The following is a 27,683-nucleotide window of genomic DNA, read 5'->3' on the forward strand; positions in this document are numbered from 1 at the left end:
TTTTAGGAGGTGAGAGGAGAATCACAGCAGCCGTGGCCGAGCTGCGGAGGATATTACGGGATTAGGATCTAACGCTACGTTTTCCGGCTGACTTTATGAAAAAGAACCCATCGATTTTGGAGCTTTTCATGTGAACTTAACAAAGGATGTATTTCTACTAAAAAAATACTTCAAACGCTGGAAACTTTTCCACCGAAATGGAAGGGAATATTCCATGGATTCTTTTGTCATTTTTATTGTTTATGCATGTCTGTGAAGGTAAGTCATCTTGCACTTTTAATACCTGAGTTCACAGTTTAGATTTATACCCACCGGTAGGCTAGACTGGACTTGTCTGGACAGCCGAGCCACCGTCCAGTTCCAAATAATGAGGTTATCCTTGATTATCTAGGCTACCAGTGAGTACTAATATGTACTAATAAGTTTCTCTTTTTATCCTTTTTGTTCGTCTATTTATTTGGTAGTTATTTGGAATTTTAGTTGTTTTCTCGTCTTTCACAAAAAAATGTCGTTGTTTTTACGTGGTATTTATGTCTATTATCGTTGTTTATAAATAGTTGTACTCACTTTGTGTTCTGCATTATAATCAAACAGAAATACACACTACCTCAAAATGATTCAATATTATTCAGGAAAGACGTGTTTGATAGATTATAGGTCAATAAGTCAAGTCAGCGGTTTAAATACCGACAATCACATTTTGGCACGACAGCGGCAACAGGTCGTTGTAGCAGATTCGGGTTAGCGCATCATGTGTAAAATAGCTGGTGTTCGTGTGATTAAACCACTCATTGCTGTATAGATAAACATAGAAATTCGGAACCTGCAGGAAAGTTAGTTTAACTGTGTGGGAAAGGTCTGATGGCAAGGTGACAAAACCCAGAGTGCGCAGAAGGAATTTAGAATATTTGATTAACTTTTTTTGTATGTGTGGTTTAAACTTTAACTGAATACCAAAACATGTTCTCTCCTAAACAAATAATTTTTTAAGCACAAGCAACTCGGTACTTTAGCATGCATATCTATCAAGGAAACGCAGAAATGTATCTTCTTTTAGTGGACATGTGCGGGTGTGTCTACAAGATGTAACAAGTGGCAAAGGACTGTTGTCTAGAAATCACTATCAGCGAGTTTTGATTAGTTATGTAAATTAGGTTATGATGATTTGTAGACAACTACTAAAGTTGTTTTTTAACATCTTTCTTTGATTTCCACAGGAATCCGTTGCGTGGATCAACACAGGCCATGTGAAAATGGAGGGACATGCCTAGATTCACCTTCTCGATGCATGTAAGTGCAACATTTTTTTTTAAAAAACCTACCAGCGCAAAGGGCGATAGCTACCATTTGCCAATGCTCGAAACCAACAGTTTTGTGTATAACCTGGCAGATTTCCGGTGTTTTTTCTCTGTCTTAAACAAGGAGCGAGAAATGCCCCTGTTATTACCTATTGTCTAGATAATAACGCCCACATAACAGTGGTGAAAGATAGAACAAATTGATTAGACCTGCACAGATGAGCATCAACAAGTCTGGAAATGCATGGACGACACACTCATCTCTTGCACCTGTTAAGGAGCTCATTCAGTCATAAATCACAACATCTTGCTGCACATTGCCAAAGGAGCGTTTCTTTGTGTGTTTGGCTCAATTTTTTTTTTATTCAATGTAGCCTCAGCTTTAAAGCAATTTCTATTTATTTAAATTCCTTAAATAGCTTTAGAAAATTTTAAATTGTTTTTTTTTAACTAATTGTCTTAATGTCCTGCCTATTCCTGCAGTTTAGAGGTTTTGCATCTTTTGTCAAAGCTTTTGTTTTTCAAATGAGGAGGCTATTACAATAGTCAAGTTAAATAGTCTACAGTGTCCTGCCCTGGGGTCATTTTAAAGGAAAGAAAAAAACCCTATACTTCAGGAAAAATGCCTGAGGGGGTCAGATGGAGGAGATACTTTTAAAACGAAACTCCTTGTTTGCCAGCTGTATCCTTCCAAAACAGTAAATTTACTCTTTTATGGGAGATGGTAGCACTTTACCGTACTGCATGGACCTAAGTTAATCCAATACCCTGAATAGACTTGTTCAAGGCAAAAGCACATCCCCACACATGTATATACTGTGTGTATGTTTGTGCATTACATTGCACTTGTATAAAGTTCCTGTACTCCCAGTAGAAGTAATTACACATTAGTCAATGTGTAACTTAACTGCAAGTGAAACTAGTAACCACTACCCACATTTTTTCAATCATTAACTATAGCCAGGATTGTTTTTATTGGGTAAATGTATAATTTTATTTGGACCGATTTTTTTAAACTTCATTTCACGATCACATAATTTACTTTGAACTACTATGAGTGAAAATCAACACAACACTCCCAGTGTTTGGTCTAAGTGTATTAATCTCCAGATTAAGTGTAATTACATCACAGGGATTGTGTTTGCCTTTTTTGTTCCTCTGATCCTTTGTGTTGTGTATATGAGTGTGTTCATATGTTAGTGATGTGGGAGCGGTGAATGTGTAATTACTAAGTTGGTAGAGTACCAAAAATCATTAAGAATGACAAGGTTGAGATATTTGTTTTTTGTTTTGTTTTTTCCAATGGAAGGGGACATCAAATGTAGAAAAAGGCCCATAATATGGGAGAGCAGTGGAGTGGAGCATGGCCACATGAGAGTGGTCAGACCAGTCCTATGAGTAGTGGAGCCACCCCACCCCTTCCCCTGGGAGCCTACAGAAACAGGAGATTCAAAATAGGAGAAAAGATCCTTTCTTCCACCAGATACCTGGCTGTAACCTGGCACCAGAACTAGAACAGGGTTTAGGAAGGCAGAGAAGAAAGGCCACAGCAATGTGAGGCCAGTGTAGAATGGAAAGAAACAAAATGCAGAGGCAGATATGTGCTTTGGCATTTGAAAGGAATTTAGAAAAACAGCAGAAAGCACTTTCATAGAAAGCAAAGCTGTTCCATAGAACAGGACACATCACTTCATGTAGAGAAGTTCACTTGCCCTTCCTTGTTGTCCAGCTACTGTGCTATTTGTTGTTCTTACAGGAAAACAGATTCTCAAGTGACTGTATTACAGTGTCTGTGACAGTTGCCATTGTTACTGTTCCAGACACTGTTCCAAAACTAATGTATCCTCTGTCTTGTTTTTCACAGCATAACTTCAAAGTGCATGAAATCTTGTTTGTTTCTTTATATGTCTCTGATTATAGTGGTTTCCTTCTCAGGTAACCAACTTTGTAATGCCAGTTTTAGTTGTTTCTGTCACTCAGTAAAAATCAGTCACTGTTATTAGTTTTAATAGGTTGATTGTCTGTGTGGAGCTCGAGATCTTGGCACCGACTGCCATTTTCCATTATTTCTAACTATTTGATATAATACAGTAAAATTTAATGTTATTAAAAGTTATATTTAAAAGCATATCTACAAATGGTTTAGTACAAATTTTTGGAAGGCTTTTCTCTTTGATACACAATAAATATTCTTCACAATCTTACAATGCCACAGAGTTTTGAACTTGACAATGAAGAGTTCATAGTGTCACTGAAAGTGTAATTTCTAGGTGAGCAGTCAGGAAGTGTAGTTGAACAGCCTTTGGCCCCTCAGCTCCACCCTGCCTGAAGAGTGCTACAGCAGTATGGACAGAGGAAAGATAATTAGGCAGATTGAGGGGGTGTCATTCAGAGGAGATCCAGCTGGGGGAATTGGACTGGGGGTAGGGAATGGGTTGAGAGAAGCTGGCTAGGAGGGAGTGAGGGTGTGGGCGGGGGGTCTGCATATAGGACAGCTGGTGGATGTTGTGATGGTAATCCAGTGAAGTCAGATCTTGACAAAGGGAAAGCATAGGGCCAGGTGCTGCCATTGAGCAGTCAGTCGCCCCCATACTGTGAGAGACAAGCTTGTGGAGGAATGAATCCGGTAGCCCACAGTCCCTCTAGCACATGTTGCCTCTCTCACAGTAACACAGTAACAGCAACTGTGTCTGCTCTTTCTCTCACTGCATGCTGTCCTAGCTCTAGCTACTCATCCTCTGTCTATCAGGGCAGAGGCAGATCACAGATTACAACCAACTCTTTCCCCTCTGATCTGCCAAGCTGAATGAAAATAAATATGGAAGTTCTCTGCTATCTGAGACCCGTGTTATAAATGGATTGCCCTTGGCTTCAGTAGCAGAGTTATCATATAAATTGGGAGTGTTTTGTTATGACCCTGTAGCAACTCCCAGACTCTTAAAGCATGATAAAGAGGGCACCTTTGACTTGCCCTCTTTGTCATGTCAAGATACTGTGGAGTTTGTCTGCCTACATTGTTTCACTTTTGGCAAAATAGAAGGCAAAAATAAGGAAGTTTTTGATTTTCTCTGGATGGGTTAAACATACATAGTACATACAAGCAGATAAGAAATACACTTTCAAAGGAACCCAATTCAATAATAAGTGGTTGCATTCTCTCATGCCAAAGCACATATTAAGTGACAGACCATAGCAAAGAAACAGATTATATTATTGTCTTAGTACACGGCACCTTGGGGCTAGTGTTTTCTTTGGTATCTTTATAGTGGATTAGAAAGGAATGCTTAGCAAGATTCCTCCTCTCCCCCTGGTGCTTTCAGGTTATTGTCTCTACCTCCCATCCATTCATCCTTCTACCCCCTTTTGGAATGCCTTAAACAGTACTGTCTGAGACTGTGCAGAGAGTATTCCAGCAGTCTCATTGAAGAATTCATAGTGATTTGGCTGATTATTAAATTCTTATGGTGCCATTTTGAAGGCAAATACTGTCTTAACTCTCATGCTGTCATGCCAGGCAGATGGAGCCATTGTCTTGCCATTTTACAGACGAATTGAAAGCACAGAAAAGTATAATGACTCAAGAGGATAGTGTTCATATCTATGAGGATATGAGTGCTATCTGACAAAGAGGTTACACCATTAGGGGGAACATATTGGTTTGCTGTCCCTTCTCTTCTGTGGTTCATGACTGGAGACTGGGAGCTGTGGTTCCCAGGCTCCCTCAAAGGAAGTGGTGCCTTCTGACCTCCCAGCTACACACATCCTGTCTTATCAGAGAAGCTTAAGCAGCTTGATTACTTCATAATTCTCCATTTTCTGATCTTTTTCTTTATTGTGTTTAATTCCACCACTTCTCATTACTTGGATACATTGCGCTACATTGCCTTATACTCTGCAACCTGGAACTTTTATCTGAGAATGTGGAAATTAAATTCATATGCACTTTCTTACGCATTGCATATAAGTAATATTTATGTCGGTTTTACCCCTGAAACAACCTGTTGGAATTTGCAAATTATTCTCTTTGATGTCTATGTATGTCTGAACTGCAAGCTTATTTAAGGATAAGCCTGGATGTGAAGTTTCATTGCCTGGTTGTTTGCTCTTATCCAGGAGACAATGACTTCTGAAGAGACACTCAGGCAGGTCTGATTAGAATAACTTAGGTCTGCCAGTGAAAAATTCCCCAGTGTCTCCCTCCCTGTCAGCAGAGGAAGGGATGGGTCCATCATTAAAGGATTCAGGAAAAGGCATTCACTTTTCCACTAAGCATAATTTCCACAAACACTTTGCTTCCAGCAAGGCAGCATTTTACTAAGCCATAACCTTTTCTTAATTAAAAATACTGAGGTGTTGTGGGCTTAAACACTTTGCCACTTCATAAGAGCACTTGATTGCTGCATTTTTTGCCATGTGTTGGTTTTATTGAATATTTTATTACTCTACACTTCTTTAACATCTTTAGTGCTTTTTGGGGCAACATAAACATTTTCCTTGTAAGAACTTTTGACAGTTCCTCACATCAATAAGCACGCGAGAGGTTGTGCTGACCTCAGTCAATCCATTTGATATTTTGTGTGAACAATTTTAAGTGATGCTGGCGTAGTTCTATTTAATCCAAAATTAAAACAAAACACTGGATAAGTCATTGTAGTTTATCTTTGACTTTAACATTGGGATGGGGCCCTTTCAATTTCAAAGTTTTCCAAAAAATCTGGTTCAGTTTAGGTGGTTGGGTGGGGTTTTGTGGTGGAGTTCAATAGAGAATGCTTTGAAAGACCTCAACCCTAGGATTCATGCATTGTGGTTTTGGGCAAATGCATTGCTATTTGAAAAATGTGAGGGTGTATTCTTTCAGACTGACACTAGAAGCTGTTTCGATAGTGTGTGAGGTAGCAAGAATTGCGCGTGAGATCTCCCCCCCCCCACACACACACACACACTTTTTTGGAAAGTGTATTAGTGAGCACTTAGCAACAGGACCTATTTATTCTCTCAGTACAGTGGATATGTGCTTTCCTCGCTGCCAAGGAAATGTCTGGTATTTCCTTGGAATTCTGGATTTATATTAATATTATTATAATACACGATAGTCTCTCACTGATAAAGTATGAACTGTGATAGGACTATCAGAGTTAAGAAGGATTCACTTAGTCCTCCCAGCTTTTTAGTTAGATTAATTAACACTTTTCCTCGAGTAAGTTAAATGTCTTTCTAGTCACATGTTTAATATGCATGTTTGGGGGGGGGGGGGGGGGCTGTGGAAAGCTTCTAGACTGTTCAATGCTTTCATTGTGTCTCTAGGAACAATTGTTGAAACAAACCTTGGCCTTTAGACTGTGAAACAGTCATCCTTTTAGACATGATTGTACTTAATTATGAGTCTGAATTGGTTTAGCACAGCGCTCAGAGCTACCTGCATATGTAGGAGGATCAGTCTTCTGAAGTGCCCCAACTGTCCTTATGAAACCCTGTCTCCCATCACCCCCCTTTTTTCCCACTCTAGCTCTGTCTCACTATGGGTTACTGTTGCCAGGCTACAGCCCAGGCCTGAAAGACTAGCTGTTTGGGTCACTGCCCCCCACTCCCTCCTACCCCTACCATCTTCCCCCACCCCCCAACACTTTCATTCAAAGAAGTTCTGACTACTTTAGCTCTTTTATTTGGACCACAAAACATTCCCCAACCCCCAATCTGGCTCTCTGCTGAAAAGGAGAGCCAAGCTGGAGAGAGCAGAGCAGAGGAGGTTGCTGGAAGGAGGGGGTGTGGAGATGGGCTCCTGTTGGCAGTGTGGTGTCAGTGTGGACTCTTCATAAAAGAGAAGAGCTGGTCCTGCTTGCTTGTGGAAAGAGGGGGAAGGGTATGAGGTAGTTGTATTAGGAAATGTTTTAAGACTTTTCCAATAGATTCATTATATGATGTCATACCAACTTCAAGCGTTAAAAAACGTAAGACTAGCTTTTTTCAGGCAACAGAGAATTTGAAAAGTTGTCCCAAGTCAAAACATGATAGTTCAGTTGTTTCTCTTCCTTTCCATTTGTCTTAGAAAATGCCCCCTAAGATAAGAAGAATCCTTTATAGTTGTTGTTTTGTGGAGCATGACTGTGTGTACGAACCGTGTCAGAGATTACAGCCTCTTTGTTCACAGGTGAGCCGCCCTTTGACCTCTGGCTGAGTTGCCGCTATTGTGTAGAAGAGGATGAGCTCAGGTTACCCTGCTTCAGTGACCCAGAAACCAGGAAAACTGGCATTGTGTTACACAAGTAACAAGTGACAGAACTTACATAAATCCGATGGTTTTAGTCTTGATATCACGTTACTTGATACAGAACAACTCTGCAATCAAAGCACACTGACTGAATCCCATTTTGTTTTTGGATGTTTAATAATCATTTGTATTTGAAGCTCTCAATTAAACCTTTGACAAGGTTGCTATTTCTCTTTTCCTTCTTATATAATTTCCTCAGTGGATCTTCTCTTTTATGCATTCATGATACAACCGCTCCTCAGAGCCTGAGGCTGTTTGTAAGTTGTTTTTTCTTTGTGTTTGGGTGTGTAGTGATTGTTGCATGTGTTTGCTTTGTTGCAGTGGTGCCTCCACATAACAGTGTTTGTTAGGCAGAACTGTTAATGCATGTATTTGTTAAGGTTGAGCATACCTTCTGAGATATTTAAAATGCCTTGTGTTTGTGACTGTGTGTGTGATGGTTACAAAGTTTTTCCCATGGGCAAAGAAGCTCAATGGTTTTGGCTTAAAGTCTGGCACCGGAGCTAAATGCTAGACAACTAGAGGTACTCTGACAGATGTGGACAGATGCATGGTGTCAGTACTGCAGCTGGCAAAAACCTTCATATGTGCTGACAAGGAGAGATTACTCATTCTGCCCGTCTCTCTGTTGCACCCAGAGACCTCTTCCTCATCTGCTGTACGCTCTTCCTCCAAGGTCAGATGTTGACACTCACTAAGTATGACTCAGGGGCCCATTGCACAACAGCAAACTGCACCTGCCTTTCACATCCGCCACAATTAAAGTTGGGCTCACGCAAAGGCACAGATCCTGCCCTTCTGTTCCCATGGGCAGTGAAATCCATAAGGTTATAAAGAGCCTGATAAGCAGACTTTTCACAGTGGTATGAAGTGTGAACCAGGACAAAAGTTGCATGTCTCTCACAGTCTCTACGCTGATAGCATTCTGATTTGTGTGTTATGGGAGTAGCATGTTGGCAAGGAGTCAGGTCTAGACAAAAGAATGTGTGTTTTGGCTGCTTACTTCATTGCACATTTGAAAGGGAGGACAAATAATTTATCAGGCGTTATTACTATCGTCACTTTTATAAGCCCACCCACAGATACACTTGTATACCTGTATGTTAATAGATGAAAACACATTAATTCCAAATAAATATTTTAATCTGTATATCAACATACACTTGGGGACACATTACTTCCTGGAGTGAGTTGTTGATTTCTTTCCACATAGAGTCATGATGGTCTTTGGAGAACAACGCCTGCTAAGTTTCTAGCTTTTTGGTTTTCATCAGCAGTCAAATATGGCTCCAGAAGAATTTGACTGTCAGTCTGCGTTGTATCTTTCAGCTCTTAAAGCAATTTTGTTCATCAGTCCTTTCAAAGACCGCTTTGTTCCACATTTGTGTTTCATTTTTAGTGACACCCTAGATTCCAGACATAGTTAATTTGCCTCTAAATAAACCCAGCCAAGCCATGACAAATAGCCATGGGAACCATGGTTGGGGGGTAGGGGTGATTGGTTGGGTGTCAAGCTTGCTTGTTCATCTGTGAGGTTACTATGGCAACAAGAATAGTGCATTACGAGTGAGTACTGTGTTTTCAGAGCAAAGGACCAGGGATTACAGGAAATATGACATGACATTCTTGATGGACCAGACTACTCTTGTTTCCTTTTGATCTCCCTCTCTACCAATTGCACCTTCAAAAGACAGTCTCTCCTGTGGAGCATCCCCTCCTCACACTCTGTAGCCTGAGTGACATTATCATCACAATCAAACAGGGAACCCTCTAACATCTGACCTCTCAGCCTCATGAGAGGAGGAGGGGTTTAGGAGAAGGAAAAGTAGCTGTAGTAAATGCGCAAAATCTGTCTCTCAACATAGGCATTCAAATGGCTTCAGTTTAACTTTCCAATGAAGTCTCATGTTCTGTTGGAAGATGTCAGTTCCCTATATTCTCTTTCTAACAATTAAATTCAACATAGCACCAAACTATCACTTTAAAAATATATTTTTACACTCTTGTGTACTTTCATGCATAGTTCACAATTTAAATTGCTTTTGAAAGCTGGAGAAAAAAAAATTAAACAAAACCGAGAAACCTTAAGTTTTCTATTGTTCCACCAATCTAGACCAGCCAGAAACAAAGCATCCTTTTTCATAGAAAATCAAGATCTGGATCGGTTTCCCTGCCGCCTAATTTAAAGCAGCCTCAGCCTCCTAGCCAGGAGTGAGAGCATTTTATGCTTTTTTGTCTTTTTTCTTAGAGTGGGACTGCACATACAAAAGTAAGAATGAAAAAATGCATTATCCTGTAAGTGAGAACAGATGAAAACCCATTTTTGATCCTGCCCAGGGTTTCTCTCCATTGAAAGAGATGACAGTGCCCAAGGGTGGGCCAGAACCCAGCTGTCACCTCACAGCCATAAGCATCAGCCTCTTTGAAGAGGGTTCCTGTCCTCAGTCAAGGGCTTCACTGTGGGTGTAGTGTTACCAGCACTCCAAACCTTGCCTGAACTCCCATAGGAGCTTCATAGAGAGCAACTGGAAACCCTGTTTTTATATTTATCTCAGCTTCTTTGTACTGCATGTTTGGGTCAAGCTCAAACAATGTCTACACAGCTTGAATAGAGACAAGGCAATTATAGGTCACCCCTCAGACTCCAGTCTTCAGGGTAGTTGCAGAATGAAAAGTAATGGAACCCAAAAAATAAATGAATGTTTTGAATAAACTGATATCACCACATGTTTTAGAATACAGCCATCAAGAGGACAGTTAGTTGTTTAATTTAAACACCACAGCTGTTTCTCCTATCCTGTTAAAGAGCACTGTGTGCAACCCTTGTTTTTCCTCATGTTAGTATTTGTTGGCAATTGTTAAATTTCCAAACTGTTTCTGGGTGTGTTCTTTTTCATATATGGGAACAGAAATAAGAACTGGGGTGTGGAAAAACTGGAGAATGTTAGCTGACACTGAGAAAATTAGGTTTTCCAACTGAAAATAGTAGTGTGCGACTAATAAAGTCAATAACACACATGGCCTAACTCTGTCTTTTCATTGTATTTCTTTTCTTTTTTGTGGCTCTACTAATATGTGTGCTATATATTATGAGAAAAAATATCCTAAAACAATCCTTATATGTGTGTTTTTAGATGTCGTCCCGGATTCATTGGTCCTCTCTGTCAACACCTGGATCCATGTCTTCGATCACAATGTCAGAATGGAGCAGCATGCAAGAGCGAGGTGCTCAATGGTGTCACACAGTACACTTGTGTGTGCCAGAGAGGGTTCAGAGGTATGTCTAAAAGAATGCATATGTACTGGAAACGTCAGATCTTATCAAGTAAATTCAAAGTATCAAATTGATTTCTGTTCACTATTTGATTCCCAGGCCAAGACTGCTCCCTCATTGATGCTTGTGCGACAAGTCCCTGTGCCAACGGAGCCCGATGTGTCAATTGGAATAACCATTATAACTGTTCCTGTCCGCCTGGCTTCCAAGGAAAGAACTGCCGCAATGACATTGACGAGTGCCGCAAGCCTGGTGTTTGCCTCAATGGTGGAACCTGCATAAACATCCATGGGTCCTTCCGCTGTCAGTGCCAGCCAGGCTACAGCGGGCGCACATGTGAGGTGTCCACCTTGCCCTGTGCACCATCTCAGTGCCTTAATGGGGGCACATGTCGACAGACCAGCGATCATTCCTATGAGTGTGCTTGCCTACCAGGTACAATTTCTCTTTAGCAGAGCAGTAGAACACACACAAACACACGGTCGCTCCACTGCTACGGGCATCAGATTTTCCCAGCCTGATGACGTAGCTGTTAATGCTGCTGCTGGTGTTTTATATCCTCTGTCTTATGTCAGCTTCCTGTCTGCTCTTAATAGCTTCTAAGGGTGGATGGATTGGTGGGAGAGTTGGAGGCAGGCGGCCTGCAACCTTCTCTGCTCTTGTCACAACAGAAGGAATTTATTTTATGGGGCTTCTGGTTTCCCACTGGGAGCTGACAGGAAATGTCTTTTGCCAGAGAGGAAGTCATTGAAACTGTGAGAGATTATAAAACAAGCAAACACAGAGGGGGGTGTTGACCTCTGAAGCAGGCAAGAGTCAGTGCTGTTGCTGACATTATGTGGGAACATGTAAACAATTAAACACCCATTGAACCCTTTTACTGTTCATCTTGCTTCTCACCTTGGGTTGTTATACAAAACATGATTTAAGATTATGAGCAGAAATGTTAGTGTCTGCAAAATGGATGTGTTTGCCACTGTATCTGCGTGCTATAAGGCTTTTGTCTTTAAATTTGTCTCAGGTTTTGAAGGACACAACTGTGAGAACAATGTGGATGACTGCCCAGGTCACAAGTGCATGAATGGAGGAATATGTGTAGATGGAGTTAATACATACAACTGCCAGTGTCCACCAGAATGGACAGGTATAGCTCTTCAAATTAACTTTAAATACAGGTATACATGTCATGTACATAGAAAATATGTTCAAACCCATATTTCACCTACCCACTAGGACAATACTGCGCTGAGGATGTAAATGAGTGTCAAATGCAACCCAATGCATGCCATAATGGGGGTACTTGCTTCAACACCATTGGTGGCCATACTTGTGTCTGCGTCAATGGCTGGACTGGAGATGACTGCAGTGAGAACATTGATGACTGTGCAATAGCTGTTTGCTTCAATGGCGCCACCTGTCATGACCGTGTAGCATCCTTTTTCTGCGAGTGCCCAGTTGGAAAGACAGGTAAGTGGGCTTTTCTATCTGCCTATTTGGCCCTTTTAATCCTGTATGATAAATTGTTGATATATGTGTTTTATCCACAGGTTTGCTATGCCACCTTGATGATGCATGTGTAAGCAACCCTTGCAATGAGGGAGCAGTGTGTGACACCAACCCTCTTAATGGCCGTGCCATTTGTACCTGTCCTGCTGGCTTTGTAGGGGGTGCCTGCAACCAGGACATGGATGAATGCTCAATTGGCAAGTCTGCTTTTTTTTGGCTTGTTTTTTTTCTTGCCAAATCCAGGTCCTGTTGTTATATGCTGTGTATGCTGTGTTGTTGTATCTATTTTTCTTCTGAATGTGTTCCATATTCTAATCCTTTGCCTTCTACCAACAGGTGCAAACCCATGTGAGCATTTTGGAAAATGTGTGAACACAGAGGGGTCTTTCCAGTGTCAATGTGGCCGGGGATATGCCGGCCCACGTTGTGAGATTGACATCAATGAATGCTTGTCCATGCCCTGCCAGAATGATGCCACTTGTCTTGACCGGATTGGAGAGTTCACCTGCATCTGCATGCCAGGTACAAAGACATTTTGTATGGCCACTCCATTATGATAAAGAGAAAAATCACTTCTTTTTTTATTTTTAATAAACTAACTATGCTTACATAAATTATTGTTGCAATTTTACATCCTGCACTCAGGTTTTAGGTGAGCTTAATTTTTTTTAAATATACTTTAAAAACAGCTTTTTAAAACTCAAACTCTGGCACAACACAGATTTATCATCCAAGAGAATCACTTTTGACCAAAAGATACTTTTGAAAACTTGTACTTCGAAAGAAACACAATATATAATGCCACCATACTGCCAGTGTAGAAGGTTATGTAATGTATTTCCCTAAACACTGGCTATATGGAGGCACCTCTCCATCCTCAGTGCACTGTACCACCAGATGGAGTATTGGTTTGGACTGAGTGATAGTTTTGACACTCTGGGACAAAAAACACAGTGAAACTCTCATGCACAGTTCTACATGCATGCTGGGGTTTTGGGAGCTATACAAATTAGAGCCGGGAGTTGGGTCTATAGGACTGGATGTGAGAGAGGGCGAGCAGTTAGGGGGAGGAGTGTGCTGTGAATACTAATGAGTGGTAGAGTGGTGGGAATGGAGTGGAACAATAGGGCCCCTCTGTGCTCCACTTTGCACCCCTCATATACACAGAGAGGGAAAGAGGCTCTTTCCCAGAGCCTGTCCCCCTCCCCCCTCCAGAGACAGGGCCTTCCTCCTCACCCTCCTCATCATCAGTCAGCCTGGCAAAGCTCATGTGGTGCTACTGATTATTTCTGATTCCACGCTAGCCTCACCACAGGAGCAAGACTCTGACTCACATTCTGTTTCACCTCAATGAAGGACCTAAAGTAAAAAGCATAACATGCATCTGCTGAATGGGACACTGAGCCAAGGAGGAGCAAAGCTCTATGGACAGTAGTGCGTGGCGATTTCAGTTCAGTGGAATTGGATGCCGTGGTTTAGCAAAAGCAAGTGTAAAACGATCACAAGTAAAAAAGTTCCTACACAATACACAGAATTATGTACACACCATGTTGGCTTGAACTGACCCGTACTCCAAAGTGAGAAACAGGTTTAAAAGCAATAAAAAAGTTCTAAAAAGAGGAACACTTCTGTCTTCCAGGCTACGTGGGCACATACTGCGAGACTGATGTGGATGACTGCGAGAGTAACCCATGTGTGAATGATGGGATATGTCGGGATATGGTCAATGGCTTCACGTGCACATGCCAGCCAGGTAAAATTGTTTTGAATTGCTTTTTTTCAGACACAATGGCAACTAACAAACTGGAGGACAGATTTGAAAATATTAAATACCTTTAACAAGTAATAATCTTTTACCATGTGATTAATTTTTTTGACCTATTATCATATGCAAAAACAACTCAAGTAGTTAAGCCAAAAAGCATTTGGATACTAAAAAATTAAAAGTCTGATTGCAAACTATTGTATTTTGGGTCAAAGTCCTATGAATTACACCACTGACTCATTTCCAGCTTTCTAATGCTAAAATTGTATTTTTGATATCTATATTTTTTACTTTAATTTACTTCTTATTTGGCAAGCTGATTTTTCTGGAGCACTACCGTGCTTTGCAGAGAACAGTGATAAAGGCTTGGGAGTGAGAATATGTTGGTTAACACCTGCAATACACTGACAGCATTAGTAAAAGCAGAAAGCCAAAGTTTAAATGTCCCCAGGACTAGTGGAGGGAGGGTCAGCCTCACTACTTTTGCCTGCTGGTATTTAGAGCCAGCACTCATATAAAAAGCCAGGCCCAAAAGTCTGCCTATCCCCTTGCCTGAACAAAGGCACCATTGTGACCCTTCCCTCCTCTATGGAATGTAGAAGGGACAGCAGCCTCCCTCATCTTGCCCTCATGGTGGTGGTGGGGGGGCGGGGGACAGCAGTCCCACTAATGAGATTCTTTTCCAGGTTCGCAATTTACATCTGGGACAGACGTCCCCCCTCCGCCCCCCATCTAGCTATTGAGCTGGCGGAGCTGATGCAGGCAGTGAAGGGCGGAGGGGGCTGGGGGGGGGGGCTCCCCTAAAAGAAAAAACAATCCCACCGCCTCCTCCAGCACCCCCTTTACCAGGCTAAGCATCAACACACAGACCGTCCTGACACTGTTAATCAACTGAGCAGTGTGTTACCAATGCACCAATTCACCCCTGTCTGGGCACTGTGCCCAGTGATTTCAAGCTTGCCCAGTTTCTCAGACTATTCAAGCTAGTTGTTGTTATTATTATTATTATTATTATTATTATTGTTGTTCTTGTTGTTTTTGAACCTCTGTCAACTGTTAATATTAATTATATGCGCTGCAGTTCATAATCTTTCAGTGTATATATAAGCATTTTCATGCACAAAATGTGTCAAAATTTAGTTGAGCTGAAGATGGATACGTTGCTTGTCCATGTCCTGATATTCCATACCATTTGATAATAATATATTGATGTATCATTTGATTATGAGTCTCTCCTCTGAAAAATCTTCAAGGTCACAGGCTTTCTATTGCATTCTGTCAGCTCTAACCTGGTCCAAGTGCATAGATAGTTTGTCTTTAACAAGTCGAGGTCTCAGACCCTACCTTAGCCAGTCAAAGACCTCCGCCCTTCTTCGGAGAGAAGATCTGCCCTCTGACCTTAGCATGGACCCTTTCGCTGGACCTTCTCTCTGACCTTTAACCTCTGTGTTTGCATGTCCCAGGGTTTACGGGTACCATGTGTCAAATAGACATAGACGAGTGCGCCAGCACGCCTTGTCAGAATGGAGCAAAATGCTACGATCGGCCCAATGGGTTTGAGTGCCGCTGTGCTGAAGGTAAGCGCTTCATTACTTAACAATTGTTAAGCAGAAGAGCCAAAGACAAAATAGCAGATGAGCCTTAACCAGTTGTTCAGGCCTTTGTTAAGCATTCTGTGTTATGGGGAGTTTCTCTGGGTGTCTGCTGATGAAACAGACTGACTTGAGGCCCCTAATCCCCCTCTTTCCCTCGTCGGCTCTCAGGACCATGGGGTCACTGAGGACCAGCAGTTGCCAAGAAAAGAGGCTTGGTCATTACCCTGACATCTGTTCATCTTTAAACCCCCTTACAACACCTTATGCTGCATTTTTAACTTTAATTCTTTAACATTTAGTTATGTTTGTGTTACAAAAGCATTCAACGTGTAAAGCTTCTCTCAAAGTCTGTATGTAAAGCTTGACTGTAGCTATATGTTGATATTTAATATGTTTGTTTGGACCTGTGCTTACTGAGGAGCACGGTCATTGTTTCAGTGGCCAGCTGCTTGGTGTTCCTTGTGTTTTTGGGCCCCTTCTGTTGAGTGAAGTGGCCCTGTTTGACGTGGTGCAGTCTATTGTTCCCTCCAACTCTGAGAACAATAGCAAGACTGGGAGGCCTGTGTAGGGCCCTTCTTTAGTCCTTTGCCCATCTCAGCATTGCTCTAAACACATACCACACACACCAAGTTTCTTGTCTGTTACACAGACACCGTTGATATGGAAACCACAGTGGTCAAAAGCCCAACTGTAGAAGCTTTTATGAAAAAGCAAGCATACAAAACATGGAAAAAAGAGAGAGAAAGTTAAACAAAAAACTGTTATGCTAAAGAGAAAGAGGAACATTTAACATTCGCACACAGACACACACACACACATATATATGTATATATATATAAAAGCACTTCTTATTCTTAATTCTTAATGTACTTTTTAATTCAGAATATTAATTTATTCTTAATGAATTTTTTCCCCTCTATAGGTTATGAGGGCATACTTTGTGAAAGTAACATCAACAACTGTCAGCCCGACCCATGTCACCATGGTACCTGCATTGATGGCATTGCCAGCTACACCTGTAACTGTGAACCTGGTTACACAGGATATCGCTGTGAGAATCAATTAAATGAGTGCCACAGCAACCCTTGTCAGAATGGGGGCAAGTGTATGGACCAGGTCAACAAGTACATCTGCCAGTGCCAACATGGAACCTCGGGTAAGAGAAAAATCCCACAACGTATCATGTACTTGTACTTTGTTAACTCAAGCCATTGATTTATTCCCTTTATTAATGCCGTTGCTCTTCAACATAACAATAATGCTGTGACAATATATAAAATGCTATAGAATTAGACTCTTTAGTATACTTTATTATAAAGAATGTATATAGAATTTTGTTCTGAAATGTAATGAAAGATTTTCTGCATTGTTAAAATTGTTAAAATGTCTACAGTCTTAATATAAAAGTTCTTTTTGCACCCAGGTACAAACTGCGAGATAAACTTTGATGACTGTGCCAGCAACCCATGTGACTATGGCATCTGCAAAGATGGCATTAATCGCTATGACTGTGTTTGCAAACCTGGCTTCACTGGTAAGGTCTTATGAAAATAACAGTGTGAATAAATCCTCACTGAAAATGTTGACAAAGAACTCTAATTATGTATAACATTTCTCTTGCAGGTCCCAAATGTAATGTGGAAATAGATGAGTGTGCATCTAGCCCCTGCAGGAATGGAGGAAAATGTATAGATGAAGAGAATGGATTTCACTGCCTGTGTCCTGATGGCTTTAAGCCTCCTTACTGCTACTCTCAGGTGGATGAGTGTGGCAGTGGCCCATGCGTCCATGGCTCATGCAGGGACGACATTAATGGGTATATACATTTAACAGCTTTTTTAAACTTTAAAGTGATTCAGATGGGCACATAGGAAACATAATCTTGAAATGGGCTCCATCCAAGACTGTGGTTAATCCTATAACTTATACATCAGGTCAATGTTATTTCATTCTTACAAACTGAACATTTTTGGCTTATTAACTGTTCTCTGGTATTTCCAGTTACCGCTGTGACTGTGAGCCGGGATGGGTGGGAAAGAACTGTGACCTGGACAGGAACGACTGTCTGCCAAGTCCCTGCCAGAATGCTGGCACATGCATTGATCAACTCAATGGTTTCACCTGCAAGTGTCGCCAAGGCTTCAGAGGTAAGAGGGCATCAAAGTAGCCAAACACACCATCAACCTTAAAATGTTCAGTAGAAAGAGCAGAATACACACGTATAGCACATGCAGCAGAGAAGAAATAGCTAAACATATCTGATGTCCTCCATGAATTTTTATCTTAGGCTATGGCAATTGTCTACCTCCCCCTAGTGGTACATAAAAATATGCTAATCCATACATATATTCGTCTCCTTTGTCCTTTGACAGGTAACCTCTGCCAGGTGAACATCAATGAATGTGAGTCCAGTCCCTGTCTGAACAAGGGCACTTGTGTAGATGGCGTGGCAAGTTTCACTTGCCTGTGTGAGCTTCCTTACAGTGGACCCACTTGTGCTGAAGTCCTTACTCCTTGCTCTCCTAATCCCTGTGCCAATCATGCTGCCTGCATCCACACACCAGATTACATGGGTTATCAATGCAAATGCCCACCAGGGTGGCAAGGTTCGCAAATTTTGTATTCAGTCATCTCAGTGCTTAGCATAGATAGTCTAACTGGAAGCTTACAGCTATATCTTGTGAAACGCTTCCTTTACAGGTCAGCTGTGTAACAGAGATGTGAATGAATGTATCTCAAACCCCTGCAAAAACCGTGGGACTTGCGCTAACACGCTCGGAGGGTTTGTGTGCTCTTGCAGAGCAGGATATACTGGGCTAACCTGCGAAACAGACATCAATGACTGTTCACCTAGTGAGTTGCTGTTTACACTTACAGTTATCATATAATTATTAAATGACTGTTACTAATAAATAAAATGCCAAATTCATGTGCAGGTACTGTATTTGCCCAAAGCTGTTTTCTTCTCTTTTGCTTTTAGATCCCTGCCTAAGTGGAGGTTCCTGTACAGATGGTGTGAACTTCTTCCACTGTAGCTGTCTGCCAGGCTTTACAGGGTCTCATTGTTCTGTAGAGATCAATGAATGCCAAAGTTCCCCTTGCAAAAATGGAGGCACTTGCACAGATTATGTTAACTCCTACACCTGTACCTGTATGCCTGGGTTTACTGGCATCCACTGCGAAACAAACATCCCTGATTGTACTGAAAGGTGTGTATCTGGAGCTATATCATGTACTCAAAAAAATAATCTAGCTATACAATACAACATAAAGTGAATATAAAATTAATTTTTAGGTAAAATGAAGTACAAGCTTACATTTTCACACATGTCCACAGCTCTTGCTTCAATGGGGGGACATGCACAGATAAAATCAATGGATATTCCTGTACTTGTCGCTCTGGCTTCACCGGGTCCCACTGCCAGTATGAAGTCAATGAGTGTGACTCCCAGCCCTGCCTCAATGGAGGCATTTGTCAGGATGCCCTGGAGTCATTCCGTTGCTCTTGCCCCAAGGGCTATACTGGCAACCGTTGTCAGGTACAAATATTTAAATGCACCCCTGAAATTTCACGTTTAGGACTTTAATTGTCATACACAAATAAAACAAATAAATTCTAAATTCAGTCGCTCTCTTCCTTACATAGACGCCAGTTGATTGGTGCAGGCGCGCATCTCCATGTCATAATGGAGGACGCTGCCGTCAAAAGGATGCCTCATTCATCTGTGAATGTACTGATGGCTGGTCTGGCCGTTACTGTGACATCCCTAGAGTCTCCTGTGAAGCTGCTGCCCGCCAAAGAGGTATTTTAATGTTGGGTACAATTTGATGTAACCTCTGTCTGCGTTTGTGACTAAGTTACTGATGTAAACTTTGCTCACAAATCTATGTTATTAGGGCTCCAGACGGATGAACTATGCCACCATGGTGGTCACTGTGTTAATACCGGGAATACTCACTATTGCAAATGTCCTAATGACTACACTGGAAGCTATTGCGAAAATCAAGTGGATCATTGTGAAGACAAACCTTGCCGCAATGGCGCCACCTGCAGGGGATATGTGGGAGGATACCAGTGTGATGTAAGTTTCTTTGTTTTAACATGTTCTTTTCCTTTTAATTGTCAGATTTCAAAACAGTCTGGGTTTCTTTTTTGCTTTCAAACATTAATTGTTGTGTCATTACAGTGTATGCCAGGTTATACCGGAAAGGACTGCGAGATAGAAATCAACGAGTGCCAGTCTCATCCCTGCCAGAATGGAGGCACTTGCATTGATTTGGTGGGACACTATATCTGCTCCTGTCCCCCTGGCACCCTGGGTATGTAAGCACATGTAAAACAAAACCCTATGCTTACTAGTGAATACTTTGGTGGCAGATTTCTTTTCTTATGTATGGATCACTTTGGTAATAGCAATATCACTTTCTCACTTAGTTGTATGCATGTAGAATGTTATCACAAGTGGGCCTCATGTTTATTGCACCTTCACAGAGGGCCTATTGTAGAGTAGAAGGCATCCAGGCGCTGCATGTAAAGTCGTAGTTTCCATGTTAGGGGGAAGGTTTTCAAGGATGAGCTGAGCTGAAGGTATAGACTCACATGATGTGTGGAGGAATTTTCTTTGTCTGTGAGTTTGGTCAAGTCATATAAGACATGAGCGAACCACGCCCATCTGCTTAGGTGTTTGACTGGAACGTGTTTCTCCATATTGCAATATGTTATTAAACCCACTTCAAATAATGCTCGCCGGTGTTTGCAGTTTATTTTAAAAACAACAAAATAAATATCTCGTGTATACGAAGAGTTTATAATTACCCTGTCCTTTTAAAGGTGTTCTCTGTGAGATCAACGAAGATGACTGTGCTCCACACCCAAGGCTACGCAATGCGCCTCCTAAGTGCCTAAACAATGGCACCTGTGTGGACAGAGTAGGTGGATATCGCTGCAACTGTCCCCCTGGTTTCACAGGAGAAAGATGTGAAGGAGACATAAATGAGTGTCTCTCTCAGCCCTGCATTCCTTCCAACAGTCTTGATTGCATACAGTTGCCCAATGACTACCAATGTGTCTGCAAGCCCGGCTTCACAGGTTAGACACCTATGAACAATTCCCATTCTCCATGAACCTTCATCGTGCTTTTTTGTTGTTGTTGTTGACCAAATGTATAACTTTACTAACTATACCTTGTTTTTTAGGTCGGAGGTGTCAGAGTAGGTTCAGTGTGTGTGAGTCTCAGCCTTGTCAGAATGGAGGAGTCTGTTCAATAACTAGCAGCTCTTCTCAGGGATACACCTGCACATGCCAACTTGTAAGTGTAAATATGAAAAGCTTGTAATTTGGCCTCCTAGTTTTTAAATTACAGCATTCTTGATTTAAAGGTTCATATATCAACCTCCAAAAATTATGTCTCTCTTAGGGTTATGCAGGGCCTAACTGTGAAAGAAGCATGTCCTGTCGGGAGCTATCCTGCTACAACGGAGGTAGCTGTTCACTTACCCTAAGAGGGGCTCGTTGCACATGTCTACCAGGTTATGGTGGACCCCAGTGTCAGCATCGCAGCAATGATGGGTGCTCAGCCATGCCCTGCCGCAATGGAGGACTATGCACTGAAGAGACCAGCTTCCCATTTTTCAACTGTCAGTGTCTCAGTGGATGGAAGGGCAGACGATGTGAGCACAGCAGAACCACTGTCCCTCCAGTCCCCTCATGCCCTCTGGCAGACTGTGATGCCAAAGCTGCAGATGGTTTTTGTGACAAACAATGTAATTCATTGCCTTGTCACTGGGACGGCGGTGACTGCTCTCTAGCGATGAAGCCCTGGGATAAATGTGGAGACCCACACTGCTGGCGTGTCTTCAACAATAGCCAGTGTGACAAGTCCTGTAACAACGCTGACTGTCTGTATGACAACTTTGACTGCAAAACTAAGGAGAAAGTTTGCAAGTGAGTTTAAATTCTCAGTTTAAAGGATACTCGCCAGTATTTACAGAACTGAGAAAATTTCACGTGCTTAACCTTCTGTTTATATCATCTCCAGTCCAATATATGAAGCCTATTGCATCGACCACTATGCTGATGGAAAATGTGACCAGGGCTGCAACACAGAAGAGTGTGGTTGGGATGGCCTGGACTGTGCAACGAAAGTTGCAGAAAAACTTGCTGAGAACGTCTTGGTTTTGGTTGTTCTAATGCCTCCAGAGGAGCTTCTTCGCACCGGGACAGTTTTTCTGCAGAAATTAAGTGCTATCCTACGCACTTCAGTCCGTTTCAGGCTAGACAGCAATGGAAAAGCTATGATCCAACCCTACACCCGCGAAAGCGCACGCATGAAGCGGGAACTGGAAGTCATTGGGTCAGTCAGGCATACAGTAAAATAAAAGCCTAAGCCTTTCCTGTAGATTGTACATTACACTAAACTCTTGCTTCTCTGCTGTTTCTGTAGCTCGATAGTCTATGTAGAAATAGACAACCGCTTATGCACGGAGGACTGCTTCTTAACAGCTGACAGTGCTGCAGAGTACCTTGGAGCTCTGTCAGCAGTAGAAGGGCTCCAGTTCCCCTACCCCCTCAAAGAAGTCCGTGGTGAGTAGGGATACTTATTATGCACAAATGAACTACAACTAATAAGTTACAAATGTGTAATTATGTCTTTCCTTCTCCCCACAGGTGAAAAAATCAATGGCACCATTGTTGAATTACCCTTCTATCTGATGGTGGTGGGGATAGCTTCTGTTTTTCTTTTAGTCATCCTTATCATAGGCATGCTAATTGCTCGCAGAAAAAGAGAGCACAGCACCCTGTGGTTCCCTGAAGGCTTCTTCCTCAAGAAGGAGCCCAGCAGCAACAAAAACCGCAGAGAACCTGTGGGCCAGGATGCTCTGGGAATGAAGTAAGTTATGATAAGTGCCTTGAGGCAAGTATTGTTGTATTTTGGGAGTATATAATAAAAATTGAATTGAATTGAATTGAAGTGCTTTCATTTTTTAATTAAATATTACCCCTCTTGGATTTACATTGTTATTCATCTGCCAACAGGCACATGCCAAAAACTGTGGAAGAATCTCTCCTCGGAGATCATAGTGACCAGTGGATAGATACAGACTGCCCAGAACCAAAAAGGCTCAAGGTCGGTTTTGCAAGTGTTTTGCAGTTTACATAAACAGAAGCACAAGAGTGTGTATGTGTGTCTGTGTGTGTATGTTTTTAAGCCACTTGCATTTAAAATGTTTTCTGTCTCTTTTTTTAATCTTTTCCTGTAATTTCAGGTTGAGGAGCCAAGTATGCTTTCAGACGCTGAAGATACAGTGGACTGCAGACAGTGGACACAGCATCACCTTGCAGCTGCAGATATCCGTGTGCCTCCCACCATGCCCCTCACTCCACCCCAAGGAGAATTTGAAAGTGACTGCATGGATGTTAATGTCCGAGGCCCAGGTTGGTAGTGATATCAAGTAAAGTTTTCAAATTGAAACTGTCATTTGCAAATAACTTTATACTTTCCTCTTACAGTATAATTCAGCAACCAAATAGACATTAACTCACGCACGCCTGTTTTCATCTCCTAACAGATGGTTTTACACCTCTGATGCTGGCATCATTCTGTGGAGGTGGCTTAGAGTCTGAGGTAGCAGACGAGGAGGAGAATGAAGAGTGTTCTGCCAACATCATCTCTGACCTAATCTACCAGGGTGCATCCCTTGCAGCCCAAACAGACCGCACTGGTGAGACAGCCCTTCACCTGGCTGCTCGCTACGCACGTGCTGATGCTGCCAAGAGGCTGCTGGATGCTGGAGCAGATGCCAATGCTCAGGACAACACGGGACGCACCCCATTACATGCTGCTGTAGCTGCAGATGCACAGGGTGTCTTCCAGGTAATCAACACATACTGGTTATTTGATATGCTACATCGGAATGTGATTGGAATACTGTAGCACATTTCTTGCACATTTCAATTGTTTATAAATTAAAATTTAATCTGTCACACACTTCTAGATTCTGATCAGAAACCGAGCCACGGATCTTGACTCACGTATGTACGACGGATCAACAGCACTAATCTTGGCTGCACGGCTGGCAGTAGAGGGCATGGTAGAGGAGCTCATCACGTGCCATGCAGATGTTAATGCAGTTGATGAGTTGGGTAAGTATGTGCCATTTATCACACATGTCCTAATGCATGCATTCCCAATGCATTCATTATACTGAAATCATTTCTCTTAATTTGAATTGTTTGTTGTGTCTTAGGTAAATCTGCCTTGCACTGGGCTGCTGCCGTCAACAATGTGGATGCCACTATTGCCTTGCTCAAGAATGGTGCAAACAAAGATATGCAAGATCTTAAGGTATGTCATTCTTCTATATTGTTTTTAAGACACTTTTTCACAACTGCACCTTTATACGTGTTTGTATCTAACAATCTCTGTTAATTTTATTTCTTTTTTCAGGAGGAAACCCCACTGTTTCTTGCAGCCCGTGAGGGCAGCTGTCATGCTGTGAAGGTGTTGCTGGCTCACTTTGCAAACAGAGAAATCACAGACCATATGGACAGGCTGCCAAGAGACATTGCTCAAGAGCGTATGCATCATGACATTGTACAGCTTCTTGATGAATATAACACAGTGAGGAGCCCCCAGGGCCATGGCGGAGCAGGTCACCACCTCACTGGGGGACACACCTTGTCTCCTCTTATGTGTCCTCCCAGCGCTTTTCTACCTAATCTGAAGAACACCCCACAGGGTAAGAAAAACCGTCGGCCTGGGGCCAAAGGTTCTAGCCTGGGAGGCCAGCATGCCGCTAGCCTGAAGGAGTCAGTGAAGGCCCGCAATAAGAAGCTAACCCTGGACATGCAGAGTGCCTTACTGGAGAGCTCAGTTACTCTGTCCCCAGTTGACTCACTGGACTCACCTCATGGGGGAGCTAGCAATGCTGGCTACATCACCAACCCCACGTCTCCAGTCGCCATGCAGTCACCAGGGCTTTTCCACCCATCAGTGTCTGTCCCAAACACCCCGATGGTACATGGCAGCATGTTAGAGGGAGGTGGCCCCTTTGCAGTGTCTCTAGCCCAACTCAATGATCTAGGAAGTGGAGGAATGTCCTTGCAGGGACGCGTCTCTATGACATCAGATATCAACCATGGCTATGTGCTGAATTCAAGCCAGATGGGGCTAAATATGGGCATGGTCAGTCCTGTCAGCGTGCCCTTTGATTGGCACAATCGCATGCCCCCTTCATCCCAATGTGGTCAACAGGTAGTGAATATTGTGCAGAGCAGCCAGGCAGGCATGCACCCCCAGAGTCCAGCCATGCAGCAACAGGGCATGCTGATGCACCAACAGCAGATCTACCGTAATCCCATGCTGCAGCCAACACCTGTTACCTCCACACCCACTATAAGCCCCGTAAAGCTGCCTTTGATTGCTGAGCAACAGCAGCAGCAACAGCAGCAACCACAGCAACAGCTCATGAATCACAACATTACCAACCAGCAAAGCATGGCTTCCGCCCCACCAACACCCCAGACATCACAGGCCCCACCAGCCTTCTTCCAGCAGCAGCAGATGCCTCAGCAGTCCTCCCAGCCACAGCCTCCTGCTCAGGTCCCCCAGGCAGCCACATCAGCAGCTCAGCCAGCTCAGGCGCTCCCCTCCCAGCCTAGTGGTAGCATGGCAGGAAAGGAGGATTACCCTACCCCTCCCTCCCAGCACAGCTATTCATCCACAATGGATGCCACACCCAAGCATTACCCTCATTTGCCCAGTGAGCACCCTTACCTGACACCGTCTCCAGAGTCTCCTGAGCACTGGTCCAGTCCTTCTCCTCACTGCGTCTCCGATTGGTCGGATTCCACACCCAGCCCAGCAGTTGCTGTCCCTGCCCAGACCCAAATTACTCAAATTCCAGAGGCCAATGGCAAGATGCAAGTTTTTGCATGAAGATCATATAGCCTCTGCTTGAAAATGGACCAAGGGTGAAAGAATTTGAGGACTGGCTCTTGGGGTCTGTCTGTGTTTTTATGTGTCAGCCTGTTTCCAAGATTTTCATTGGATTTGGATTGACTGCTTATCACGAGGATTGTCTGCTGGTCGATTTTGCAGAGAAAAAAAGTAAAGGGATATGTGTGTTGTCTGAAAAAACAGCAGACAATTTAATGAAGTAATTCTGTCACAGATGGACTTGTTTTTTATTATAAAAAAAAGTATATGAAGAAAACCAAGTCTTTCATTTCAAAGACTTGGGACATTCCTAAAAACTAACAAACATTTAAAAGTAGATAAGAGGAAAAGTGAAATGCTGAAGGGAATTCATTTATTTTTATTTATTGTCTTTATCTATCTAAACTACTTTTTAGTTATTTTTCTCTGTCCTAGCTTCTCATATAAAGTGTCACCCCAAGATTAAAAACAGATTGAAATGAAAAACAAAAACATTTCAAAAATTGCCCTGCAATTGTGATATCTTCAGCTGATTTGTGGTTTTCCATATTAGTATTATGAACAAGAATGTAGATAAGTGTCTCTAAAGCACTTCAAACGACCAGCCCAATAGAGCAAGTGTGGGTCTGGTACAAAATGATTAAAATGGATATTTATAATATATGGGTGGCATTTAATCCATGGTAATTTTCTTTATCGCCTTTCAAAATGAGGTCAACAGAGTAAAGTTTTAGTTAATGCTTCCATTTGTAGCTTCTTACTGACACTGAAGTATATGTACTGCCAACCTTGATAGCTTCAGTTTTAAGGCATGTTTATATTCACGTTAAAAGAAATATGTTTCAAACAGAACTGTTTTGCCTATAAAATCAGCCGCTCACTGCCGTTATGTTTTACTTTGCTTTATATTCTGTATATTTTTTTTAAACACCATTTCAGATATGCTAAGCTTTGCTTGTATCAGCTGCTATTTTCTTTAGTCTTCCCTGCAAAACATTCCTCCATGTTGCTGGTCTTATTGAGTCTGGATTCTGCACCACTCAGTGGGATCCAGCACAGAACAGAACACAGACTAGCAGAATTTGTTAAGCTTGTGATGTCCCTGAGCAGACTAAATGGACTATTTGCAGCAGTTAAGATCTCGGTGGCACTCTCGCCTTGTCTACGGTGATGTAGTGGTCAGCATGAAGGCGTGGCTACTGGGTTGTAACTGCTTATGCCCTGTCACTCCTCAGGGAGGTGTTTTATGGCATGCAGTGGGATAGTGCCCCTGCATCTACAGTAGTATCAGTCCAGGGGCTATGTGGTTGCATCTTAAGATGAATGTTAAAATAGACCCAAGGAAAAAAACACTACCATGTAGTGTTGTTCCCTATAACTTTTTTGCTAAATTCTGAGATGACACTGTCATTTAGCTAACCGAGAGTTGACCAAGTCTTTTATTTCATTGTGACATCCTTAACATTTTGTGGGCATTTCAACATAAAGTCAGATAATAATAGTAGAATTTTACAAAAGTACGTTTCGCATGTTTATTTTGTGACAACATGAACAGAAATAAGTTGGCCACCACTTTAGTGTGTCATAGACTTATTATATCTTTCATTTATTGTTTATTCTGTTCATTATAGAATCAGATACTGTTATGCCAGACCTGAGAAACATGTTCACAGTCCAGTTCACATCTTACTTAAAATGAAAACAGTTTTTTGGCTGTTTATTTGTTTATTTTTATATATAACTTGTTTTACAATTTCTCTACCAGGCCGCACTAAGTGTTTTGTACATTTCAATCTCTCAAGTTCTGTTTGTAAATATGTTTGTTCTGGGTAGATCATTGCTTGAGAAATATTGTTTCTAAAATGATTGTTGTGTACTAAAAGGACAAAAATAAAATGTACTTCATTTAGCATTATTTCAAGCTGAGGCTGTGACTGATTTTTTTTACACGTTAGTTAACAGTTAACATAAATTTAATGTTAATGTACAAATGTCCACTCTTTTTACATCAAAGTTTTGGATACCTCCTGTTCGAGTTG

At 42.0% G+C, this 27,683-nt stretch overlaps 1 protein-coding gene across 1 annotated transcript; it reads left to right on the top strand.

Moving 5' to 3' along the window:
- Positions 1-27,565, top strand: notch3 (notch receptor 3). Its single transcript, XM_026164627.2, has 33 exons — positions 1-258; positions 1,218-1,290; positions 10,701-10,843; positions 10,940-11,275; positions 11,862-11,984; positions 12,074-12,307; positions 12,388-12,543; positions 12,683-12,868; positions 13,986-14,099; positions 15,575-15,688; positions 16,629-16,862; positions 17,130-17,240; positions 17,330-17,522; positions 17,708-17,853; positions 18,079-18,312; positions 18,407-18,559; positions 18,687-18,915; positions 19,044-19,245; positions 19,353-19,509; positions 19,604-19,788; positions 19,894-20,026; positions 20,538-20,795; positions 20,903-21,015; positions 21,124-21,650; positions 21,745-22,059; positions 22,150-22,289; positions 22,374-22,596; positions 22,743-22,833; positions 22,973-23,141; positions 23,276-23,580; positions 23,702-23,849; positions 23,954-24,051; positions 24,154-27,565. Exons 1-33 carry the CDS (start codon positions 198-200, stop codon positions 25,642-25,644), a joined length of 7,395 nt encoding a protein of 2,464 aa, XP_026020412.1. The 5' UTR covers positions 1-197; the 3' UTR covers positions 25,645-27,565.
- The last annotated feature ends 118 nt before the right edge of the window (positions 27,566-27,683 follow it).

The sequence above is a fragment of the Astatotilapia calliptera genome, chromosome 4 (assembly GCF_964374335.1).
Source record: "Astatotilapia calliptera chromosome 4, fAstCal68.1, whole genome shotgun sequence".
NCBI lineage: Eukaryota > Metazoa > Chordata > Actinopteri > Cichliformes > Cichlidae > Astatotilapia > Astatotilapia calliptera.

Excerpts from the sequence above, each read along its gene's own strand:
- notch3 (XM_026164627.2), top strand. The coding sequence starts at position 198 with ATGGAAGGGAATATTCCATGGATTCTTTTGTCATTTTTATTGTTTATG. Across the intron at positions 17,241-17,329 it reads TTGCAAACCTGGCTTCACTG|GTCCCAAATGTAATGTGGAA; the intron begins GTAAGGTCTTAT and ends TTTCTCTTGCAG. Across the intron at positions 24,052-24,153 it reads AAGATATGCAAGATCTTAAG|GAGGAAACCCCACTGTTTCT; the intron begins GTATGTCATTCT and ends TTCTTTTTTCAG.